The sequence below is a fragment of the Mus caroli genome, unplaced genomic scaffold (genome assembly GCF_978045245.1).
Source record: "Mus caroli unplaced genomic scaffold, Mus_caroli_1 scaffold_20, whole genome shotgun sequence".
Lineage (NCBI taxonomy): Eukaryota > Metazoa > Chordata > Mammalia > Rodentia > Muridae > Mus > Mus caroli.
Window position 1 is genome coordinate 17,861,168 of NW_028227275.1, and position 11,081 is coordinate 17,872,248.

An 11,081-nucleotide genomic window follows, 5' to 3' on the forward strand; every position below is an offset into this window, starting at 1 on the left:
AACAGCAATTGGCTATTTTTATAGCCATGCTAGTCTGCAGGTGGAGTAACAAGCATAAGTGGGTGGAGTTGCAAAAAAGATGTTACTATTTGGCAATACATTGTTTTGTTTTTTTCTTTCTTTTGTTTTTGTTTGTTTTGTTTTTTGTTTTTTTGAGACAGGGTTTCTCTGTGTAGCCCTGACTGTCCTAGAACTCATTCTATAGACCAGGCTGTCCTCGAACTCAGAAATCCACCTGCCTCTGCCTCCCAAGGGCTGGGATTAAAGGTGTGCACCACCACTGCCAGGTGGCAATGTATTGTTTAACAGAGTTAAACATCAGCATTCTAAAGTCCATGGGGCTCTGACATCAGAAAACAGTTTCATGCCTTTTCTGTGTCTACACGGAGTTAGTTTTCTCTTAAAACAGTCTCCTAGGGAGTAAACTGTATGCTAAGTAAAATAAACCTCAAAGTGTCCGAATCATAAACTACACCTCCTATATTACAGTGCTCAATCTTGAGGAAACTGTAGTAAAAATAACATATGAGACAATCACTCTCGGGATTATACTAGACCGTTAGATTTGCAAATCATAGCAGGATCCTGTTACCCCTCCCCCTTTATTTTCTTTTTAAAAATGTAAGGCTGTGCTTATGTGTAGTTATGTATTTAAAATACTATTAAGAATTCTTTCATGAGAGGCAGGGGAGATGGCTCAGCATTTAAGAGTATGTACTTTTGCAGAAGACCTGGGTACCATTCCTAGCATCCATATTGGTTGCTCATATCTGCCTGTTCTAGGTTATCTCACGTATCTCACGCCCTCTTCTAACCTCTGTGGGTTTCTGCACACACACACACACACACACACACACACACACACACTGTGCACATACAGACAAGCAGGCAGACACACATACACATAAAAATAATTTTTTAAAAAGGCTATTTCAAGATAATGGGATTCTTTTCAGATGTTATTCAGTTTTTTTTCTGTTGTTTTATATCTAATTTTTTTCTATATAAAGTATAGAAATCTATAAACTTCAGTACAATTCATATGAAAGCAAAATATATCATTTAATCAGTTGCCCTGACCTCTGTGTTTCTATTGTATGTTATTTTATCTTAATGATTTTTGTATATCTTAATGGTTTTTGTATAGGTTTTTGTCTTACACATATATTTATATATTGAACTGTAATGAACTGTAATGCCATTGGAAGTTATGGGGAAGAATGAATTCGCTTGCTTTCTAGCTTGCAAAGAGGAATGTTATTCTTGGCCTTAGGTTCTTGGCTTCTGGGAGTAGATTTTGTACTTCATATACTTGGGTCTGTGTAGTGTAGACTGGCCTAGAACTTGAAGTCCTTCTGCCTCTGCTTCCGAGTGATTGCAGGTTTGTGTCACCTCGTCTTAGAACAGCATTTTGGATATTAAAAATAATTGTAACAGTTGTTTCTAAAGAGAGAGAAAAACAATGTAGATAGTATTTTTCCTCTACTATTTAAACTCTAATATGTTCTGCTTTATAGTCCAAAGCTATTAGGTTAAAGACAATTAAAGATTCATTTACTAGAGTTCTGTAGAACTTGCCCATTAACATTATATTAGATCCTTGGTAATCCATTCACCTTTTCAAAAAGTATTTTGATGTACTAAGCAAGACATAGTGATGAATGTCTATAATCCCAGGACGCTGAAGGCCAACACAGGAAGATTCTGACTTCATATTGTGCATTTAACAATCCATATGATGAACTGGGGAGGTAGCTCAGTTGGTAAAATGCTTGCCTCATAAGCAGGATAACCTCAATTCTACCCCAAGGGTCGACTTAAATAGCTAGGCCCAAATAAAAAGCTAAGTATGGTGGCCCGTATGTATAAGTCCAGTGCTAGTGAGTGAGGGGAAGGGTGAGGGTGAGGCAGAGGCAGAGGCAGAGGCAGAGGCAGAGGCAGAGGCAGAGGCAGAGGCAGAGGCAGAGGCAGAGGCAGAGGCAGAGGCAGAGGCAGAGGCAGAGGCAGAGGCAGAGGCAGAGGCAGAGGCAGAGGCAGAGGCAGAGGCAGAGGCATCCCCAGGGCTCACCAGTCAGCTTAGCCTAGCTTAGTGGGTAAACTCCGGGCCAGTGAGAGATACTGTCCTCAAAATAAGGTGGACAGTGTTCTTGAGGAATGACACCCAAATTTGTCCTTTCATGCACACAAACATGCACATTCACCTAATGAGTTTGGTGAATGACAACAGAGCTTTACAAGAGAGGATTCTAGACAGGGTGTCCCCTACCTGAGTATTACAGAGGGAGTTGGTACTAGATAGTCAGGATGTGAATTTGCAGCCCATTATATTCTCATACAGTATGAGAAAGGTGACAAACAAGACACAGCCCTGTGCTGTTGTGGGCACCTAAAACTCAGGCAGAGAGTGGGGAGTAAATGTGGTCAGACATTGGTCACCAGGGTACTGACAGCCCCATCTCTGCTTAGATTCCACTCTTTGGATGGTGGAGGCTGCCAAAGAGTTTTAGGCAGAGGATTTAAAACCTGGAGATTATTTTAGTGACACTAGAGAGGACAGGCTGTAGGGAAACAATGGTTTGGAGAAGCATAACTTCTTAGGAGACATTTTCACAAAGGAGCAATAGCTCACACAGCTAACACTTAGATCTTGTGATCGGTGCTAAATCAGCATTAAAACGCAATGGTCTTAATATGCTCAACAGCCTTATGGATGGATGGATACTATTATCTTTGTTATATAGCTAATGAGATAGATGTAGGTAAGTGATTTGGTCAGGACAAGTACCAAGCTAGTGTCTGGCATCACACTTTCTGCTGTTAATCTCAGTCTCATTTGTTTAATGTCCATCTCCTCCATTGGATTGAAGCTTTCATAGACAAGGAGTCACATTGGCAGTATTAGCCACTGTATCTACACCTTGGGTACAAAGTAATTACTTGTTGAATGCAAAAAATGAATGATCTACATGGAAGAAATAGTGAGATAAGTCATGTAGGTTAAAGAGTCTGGATGTAATATTGATAATTGGTATTTTCCTAAGGAGAGACCAGAGTTCTCTTGCTCTCTCTTCATACACACCAAGGACATGTCACATGGGTACATAGAAAGAAAGAGGCAGCCAGATGCAAGCTAGGAAGAGAGGCTGCACCAGGAACTGTGCTAGCCAGAACCTTGAGCTGGGACTTCTACCATCTAGTATAGTGGGAAGAGGAGTCTTTGTTGTTTAGGTCGTCCAGTCTATAGTATCTGGGTATAGAAGCTCCTAAGGAATACACCAAAACAAAGATGGAGGAAGGCCCAAGAGAGGGAGCTTGAATCTCACTTAGAAGGGGGAATAAAATAGTCATAAGAGGCAGATGAAGGGAGGGAGTGGAGAGGGAGAGGGTGGAGAGGGGAACTGGGGGTTCAGGATCAGGTGTAGGGAAGGACAGGAGAGATGACCAGATGGCCATGAAAATGAATGGAAATCTGCAACTGATGGGGGTGAAGAGGTGGGGGCATCTCCAGGATGAGACAGAGAACTGGGATAAGGGAGGCACCAAGAATCAATGTGTGTGTGTGTGTGTGTGTGTGTGGGGGGGGTGACCTTAGCTGTGACTCACTACATTGGGGATATGAAACCTGAAGAGGCTACTTCCTGTAGCTAAACAGGAACCCCAGTGGAGTAATAGAGACACCAACCTACCCACAAAACTTTCAACCCAAAATTTGTCTCCAGGCACGGGGGAGGAAGAAGAGACTGAGGGAATGACCAACCAATAATGGGACCAATTTGATACCCATACCACGGGCAAGCACCAATCCCTGACACTATTAATGACACTCTGTTATGCCTGCAGACAGAAGCATGTTGTCCTCTGAGAGGCTCCACCCAGCAGTTTCAGACTCAGACAGATGCAGACACCCACAGCCAAACAGAGGATGAAGCTTGGAGATTCTTATGGAAGAATAGGAAAAAGGATTCCAGGCCCCAAAGGGGATAGGAACTCTACAGAAAGACCAATGGAGTCAACTAACCTGGACCCTTGGGGCTCTGAGTCTGAACCACCAATCAAAGAACATACACGGGCTGGACCTAGGCCTCCTTGAACATATGTAGTAGATGTGCAGCTTGGTCTTCGTGTGGGTCTAGAACAACTGGAATGCGGGGTATCCCAAAAGCTGTTGGCTACATGTGAGACATGTTCTTATAGCTGAGCTGCCTCGTCTGGCCTCCATGGGTGAGGAATTACCCAGCCTCACAGAGACTTGAAGTGCCAGGGTGAGGGGGATATCCAGGGGCACCACCCGCTCAGAAGAGAAGGGGTTAGGGGGTGGGGGAAGGATTGTGGGAGGGGTGGGTGAGGGGGGCAAGTGAGCAGGATGTAAAGTGAATAAGTAAAAATATAAAATTAAATAAAAACAAACAAACAAAAAGATTAATACAATAAGGGTGGATAAAAGAGGAGACATTTGTGTCTTGGCACACTGGAGGGACTACGCTGTCTCTACTGGAGGAAAAAGAAGAGTCATTTGCTGTGGTCAGTGAACAACCCCAATGACTTTGTGTTCGCCTTCAGTCAAATGTAGAAATATGAACCTTGCCTATTTACGACGCTCACTCAATGCTTGCTTATAATTACACAGTAGTCCCTGTGCTTGTTCTGAGGAAAGTAGGACGAGTCATCCCCTGCCATCAAGGCACTCAGTCCTGTGGGAATGAATACCAGTCCCTTTGTGAAGCTGGTATGCCAACTGGAAAGCCTGCTTTCCTTTTTTCTACCCCTAAAGACTGGCAACCCATAAGTACAAGGATAGTATCCTACACAAGCCAAGAGCTGGGTCATGTGATCTGCATTTGAATCTGGGTTTTACAGGCTCCATGGCAATCTAGGAAGGACCATCTGACCCTTAGGATCAGCCCTTGTAACTGTAGAATCACATAGAGGAAGGCAGGTAGAATCCTACAGTGGAATATATATTAGTGGTTACTACAATTATTAAAGCTATATTCATAATCCAAAGAGACGAGAGCTGTGGGTAACAAGTCAGGAAAAAGGCCAGTTTTTTGCCATCATACTAGGCAGCAGACATTCCAGGTTGGAGGTACAAGGTTAGAGTAGCGGGAGTCAGAGTAGCTGACAAACAGGCATCTCCAGACTTACCTGGTTCAACCACAGTTCAGCCAGTTTTCATTTATGGAAAGTTGAGTAAGTCAAGCTATCGATCTAAGCTTTAATTGTTTTATCTACAAAACAGAGTTCATAATACTTACCCAGGAGGGCTTTTTTGAGTATAAAAAAAAAACCTGGCATAGTGCCAGGCAGAACTGTCACTCAATTAATGGCAACAGTTGCTCCTATTAATATAATCACTCCCCTCTTTTGCCTCCTAAGGGATTTGTCTAGATGGTTAAGTTACTTGAGATTCGAGGAAGTGAGGGAAATGGAGGAGCTATTAAAGGCTAGCTTAAAAGTTATTTTCGAATATAAAGAAAAGCAGTTTAACTTGGCTTGCTTCTCCTAACATGTGGTGTATGCATAAGTCATAGAAATTGGCCACTGTTCTGGGGCTTAGAGGCCGATATAACCTTCTTGTTAATGATTCTTTGTCTCCCACCCAAAGTAGGTCTTCCAAGAAGTGTTAATAAGTGTTCTCTGAGGGTGTTTAAATCTTTTCCAACTCTAATATAAACTCAAGTCACCCGAGGGCTTGTTAAAAATGCAGATTTTCATCTAGGAGATTTAGAGTAGGGCACGGAGTTCTGCATGCCAATGAGCTCCCTTGTGACTCAGGATGGTGTTCTGAGGAAGTGGCTAGGAGCTGAGAAGACATAGAAATATCGTCGTCGGCCCAACGCTTGTTATCATGACCTACTTCTCTTTAACAATCTACCTAATAACAGACTATTAATAGACTATGAAAAAAAAAACTTGTTTCAGACCAGATTTGGAAATTCTGTATCTGGACTCATTTCAAATCAGTATCAACTATTTTGAACAATTTTCTGGAACACAAAGTTTGCTTCTAAAGGCTGCTCTTATTAACCTCATATACATACTGTTAACTTCCTGAAGGCAGTACATCTAGAGGGGTACTATCCCTTGAGTGGTTGTTTAGAGGTATCCTGGAGAACCCCACCCAAACACTATAGGCTATTGCTATTGCTCTGACTGCTCACTATCATTTTATGGTAAGATCCCATTGCTGAAGACACCACACACTCTGCTCACAAGTTATGGAGGCAATCACGTTGGTACTGACTAGGAGGCTTCCTTTTAGTTACTTTCAGAGTACTGGAAGGTGCTTTGTAGGTTCCTGGAGGGGGAGGAGCCATCAACAGTCTTACCCAGCTGTGAACCTTGTGAATCGAAATAAAGACCTATTGTGGTGGTAAGATACCATGGCTGCAAGAGTGGCATGCCTGTTATAGGGTAACACACTGCTTTCTGATTGAATTGAAGGCCGTGTTTACAGGGGGAAACATGCCTGGTCCTATATATCCAGTCAAGAACCCATGGTTGGGGAGCTCACAGGCCCAGGTAGGGGATTTTTCTGCTAAACAGCTTTAGTATTAGACTGTCCTCTAAATCTGTGTCTCTACCGGTAGCAGAGCATAGCTCTCAGACCTTATCGGTGAAGATTCTTTGTCCAGTAGATAGTGGTTAATGCAGACGCTTACAACTGCTCAAAGCACAGAGAAGTGTTAGAGCTTAGTGCTCAGTGGGATATCTGTATCTTTACCAGCCCCAAGGCTCATGTAGCATCCTAGAAGATGGGGCAGATACATTGTAAAAGCCAAGGCTTAGGGAGGACCAGAGGGAAACAGTGTATCCTGCACATGGGAACCACTGCATTCATAAACTCACAGCTGCTGTGCTGACTGCTCAAGAGCAAGCCAGTGAACACTTAAGCCTAGGGAGGAAGAAGAGCAAGCCAGTGAACACTCAAGTTTTGGGAGGAAGAAGTTTATAAGTCCCTACCTTTAACTGAGGAGCTATAGACAGTTGATGGCTTTTGGGGTAGGAAGGATGGATGTGACCTTTCGTGGTGTGACCCCTGATAGGCTGATTGTACTCTTGTGGATATGGGGGAAAAGAGGACAAGATGTTGTGAGAATTGGTGAGTGGTGGGTACGTGGAGTGGATGCAAAGAGGAATTAAGAGGAAGAATAGGGCTGAATATGATCACAATACATTATATAAAATAACCAAAGAATAAATAAAATTATTTTTTAAAAAATGTCTTCTGGCACTACAGGACAATGAGACACTTTCTCAAACTAACTAGAGTTGCTCTCAGCAGAAACATTAAGCCTTGGTAAGTCTCAGGGGAGAACACCAAGTGGGAGAGAATGAATATAGAATATGGCAAACCGTATGCCAAGCAGAGTGGAAGAGGCCTGGGGCTCAGCCAATTGCAAGGGAGACCTGGAAGATGGGACTGTGTTCTGAATATTCTCAATGGTGACACCCTGGAAGTAGATCTGATTAAAAACAAAAACCACGTGGCAGTCCTGGGACAGATTTGGTGAACAAGGGGCAGGGCAAACACAAGGCCAAGAGGTCTGGCTAGCTAGTAAGCAGGTGGATTATTCTTGAGTGAATTTGAACTCAGAAGTAGTATCCAAAGAGAAACCCCAAACACGAAATCAAGCGCCATAGAACTTTCTGTGGCACCATGCTTGAGGTTAGGAGGGATGGGGAGATGGTGTCGGTGTCGAAAGAAACCCACTCATTTGGGTGCAAGTTTTCTGGAGTCTTCACTCTGGAGAAGTATTTCTTTTAAGTCCCCACCTCCCCTACTGTGATGAGCAAACGCTCTTGGTAGTACAAGCACTCCACTGCTTTGGCTAGCTTTGAATCTCTAACCTGGCCATTTTGTATGTCAGATGAATGTCTGCTGGTAAGTTAAATATGGAGAAGAATGCGCAAGGAGCCTGGTGCCTATTCTCCCTCACTCGAAGGGGGGAGAACTAGAAACCCTGGAGACTTCTGTTTCTGCTCCATGTAGTGTGGAAGCCGCTGTCAGCAACTGGAGCTGTCCAGCAATGGAGTTCCTTCTCTTTGGAAATGGTGAGCTTCCAGCTCTAGGAATTTGAGGCAAAGGCTAAGTAAGGGACTCTGTGGGAACTCTGTAGTGTGTAATGAGGTATGCAATAAACTCCTAAGGCTCTTCCGGGCTCAGTCTCACAATACCTGGCACTTGGTAGACACCAGAACTACAGGTGGGGGAAAAATGGATCGGAAGAAATATGAGTTAGCTGGTGAGCCAAGTAAAGTGGAAGAGGCCAGGGGTTCAGCCAGCTGCCAGCCAGGTAGAAAAACATGAGATATCCAGGGAGCCAATAGCAGGCCTTCCTGGAGTTTTAGCGCCATGCATAGATCAGAGGTATTTTTTGGGTACCTGAAGCCTCTCATGCCGGCCAGCGCGGTTATGAAGGGCAGTTATCTTTGAACGGGGATAGGAGCTGGGGAAGAATAAGACCACTGCTCACCCTTCTTAAACTCCTCCAGTACAGTGTCCAGCCGGGTATCATTGAAGACACAATGCAGGGGCCTGTTGTAGAAGCGGGTGACTGTGAGCAGCGGGGTACAGTCGTCCGGGTCCACAAAGGCCAAGTCTTTGACGAACAGAATGTCCACAATGTTGTGCCTCTGGTCGCCCTCGTACACCGGGATGCGAGTGTAGCCACTACGGAGGATCTCGGATACAGTGGCGAAGTCAAGCACGGCGTCAGAGCGCAACATGAAGCAGTCCCCTAGAGGGGTCAGCACCTCCTCTACCACCTTGGTGCGCAGCTCCAGGGCGCCCTGAATGATGTTGAGCTCTTCCTTCACCAGGTCGCTGTAAGGGTCGGCGGCTCGAAGCGTCTCCAGCAGCTTTTCCCTCGTGTAGAAGGTGCTGATCTCCTGGCGCAGAGCCCAGTCCAGGAGGCGGCCCAGAGGGTAGCACACCGGGAAGGCGGCCGCCATGAGGAGCCGGGTCAGGCACACACTGTGCGAGGCGATGGCCAACCCGTGGCGCGAGCACACCGAGTACGGACAGATCTCGGCTCCCAGGAACACGGCGCCGGTGCACACCAGCGCCGGCAGCCACGGGAAGTGAACCCCCGCCTCGCCGGAGTCCTCCCCGGGGTCCCCGACGCCCGGCGGCAGCGAGGCGTACAGCCAGCCGGCCAGCGCGGCATTGGCGCCGGCTTGGCCCAGGAGCAGGGTGCAGAGCAGATGGGTCCCCCTGCCGCGCACGGCCTGCACGCGGCGCGCCTGCTCCTGCTCGGCGGCCGAGCCACTGTTCCGCAGCACCCGTAACTCCACCGGGTCCAGCGAGAGCAGGCTCAGGCGCAGGCCGCTGAACAGGGCGGACAGGGCCAGCAGCAGGAGCGCCCCGAGCGCTCGCAGCCACGCGGGCGGCAGCAGGTCCCCACCCGGGCCGTAGAGGCGCGGGCGGACGCGCAGCAGGAAGCCGCCGGCGGCGCCGTGGTGGTGCCAAGCGCGCCCGTCCCAGGCGCACAGCGAAAAGAGCTTCCCGCCGCCGCCCGCGCCGCCGCGCTCCGCCTCGCCCTTCCGCAGCTCCCGCACCCGCACCTGGACCAGGGCCGAGCCCGCCACGCCCCCGGGGCGCAGGGGCCCCAGGACCTCCACGTCCGACGCCCAGTCGCTCTGCTCGCGGCAGCGCTGCGGTCCCGGGGGACGCGTGGGGACCGCGCTGGGCGCCGCGCCGCCCGCGCCGGGGGGCTCTTCGATGAACACGAGCCGCGGGGCCCAATCGCCCGTGCCGTTCTCCCCCGGGGCCAGGGAGGGTGCGGGCACGGGCGCGGCTGGGACCGGCGGGCCAGGCTGGAAGTAGACCCGCAGGAGGAAGCTGGTGCCTTCGGCCGCCCGCAGGGTGCCCCCCTCCAGGGACACGCGGCCTCCGGCAGTGTCTTCGGGTCGCAGACCCAGTAGCCAGGCAGCGGCGGCCGGGGGCCGAGGGGACAGGGAGAAGAAGAGCAGGAGTACGGCGCCCCGGCTGCAGCAGTCCCGGAGCCTGACACCCAGCGCTGCTGCCGCCGCGGCCGCCGCCGCCATCCTGCACCCGGCGCGGTTGCACGTGATACTGCAGCAAGCCGAGCGCGAGCTGGAGGGAGGGAGGAGGAGCTGGAGCCCGGAATCCAGCCCCAGGCAGGTCACCACGTGTGCTCCCCTTGCGCGCGTGGGCTGGAGGCGGGGGTGGGGGAGGTGATGGTGGGAGTGGTAGGAACCCGCCTGGTGGCCACGCACCGTCACAGTGCCTAGCCTGGATACACTTAAGTGTATCTGAGCCCTGGGAAGGCTGGGTTTAGAGCATGGCCTCCTACATCTGTCGTTCCTCCTCTTCAACCTTCCCCCATTCCACTCCCTGCCCTTATGGCGAATTCCCGGCAGTAATTCCAAACTGCAGGCTCACTGCTTCCCATTGGACCCAGGAAATTTCCCAGCGTTTTCCTTCTGTCCCTCGTGTTCTTGCTTCTAATTAAAAGATATTCTGGTGGTTGGTCCTATGAAATCCGTGAAAAAAATTGGCCTCAAATTCTAGCTAATCTTTCATATTGTAAAAATTTCCAAATTATTTAAGTGCAATTCCTTGTTAAGATACCAGTGTTCACCAATAAATCGAAATGCATTATGGGACCATTTTGGAACAGAGTATTATGCATCAAGGAAAAGATTGTACAATACCCAATGTCTATGTAATATGGAAAAGTCACCAAGCAGAAAAATCGTAAGGTTCAGGACCATGATGCAAATATACCACTGTTTTGTTAAAAGTACTCACTGATAAAGTTTATGCACATGCTCGTGTATGCCAATGGGAGGATACTCAATAAATACAATAACAGGATTAGTCTCAATGCACAGATTAACAAGAAGTTGTTAAAAGAATACACAGAAACACCTCTGCTTTTTACTCAGTTCCTTCTACGGTTTACATCAAAAGCAGGAAACCGACATTGGGGTAAAACTCCTATCATTTTGTCATATCTAAATTTGTGTAACCACCATCACCGTAGTAAAAATACACATCCGACTGTTTCCCGGGAAGTTCTGGGAGCCTTTCCCCCCACTGAACTGTTCATGAT

At 47.8% G+C, this 11,081-nt stretch overlaps 1 protein-coding gene across 4 annotated transcripts in view; it reads right to left on the reverse strand.

Annotated features, from left to right (window-relative positions):
- Cnnm1 (cyclin and CBS domain divalent metal cation transport mediator 1) overlaps window positions 1-10,063 on the reverse strand; it is a 57,299-nt gene extending 47,236 nt beyond the window's left edge. For all 4 annotated transcript variants that reach the window (XM_021151434.2, XM_029472842.2, XM_021151433.3 and 1 more), the window contains exon 1: window positions 8,478-10,063. In XM_021151434.2, coding sequence (XP_021007093.1) covers window positions 8,478-10,050 — 1,573 coding nt within the window. In that variant the 5' untranslated portion in view covers window positions 10,051-10,063. The remainder of the gene's footprint in view (window positions 1-8,477) is intronic.
- Window positions 10,064-11,081: the final 1,018 nt, after the last annotated feature.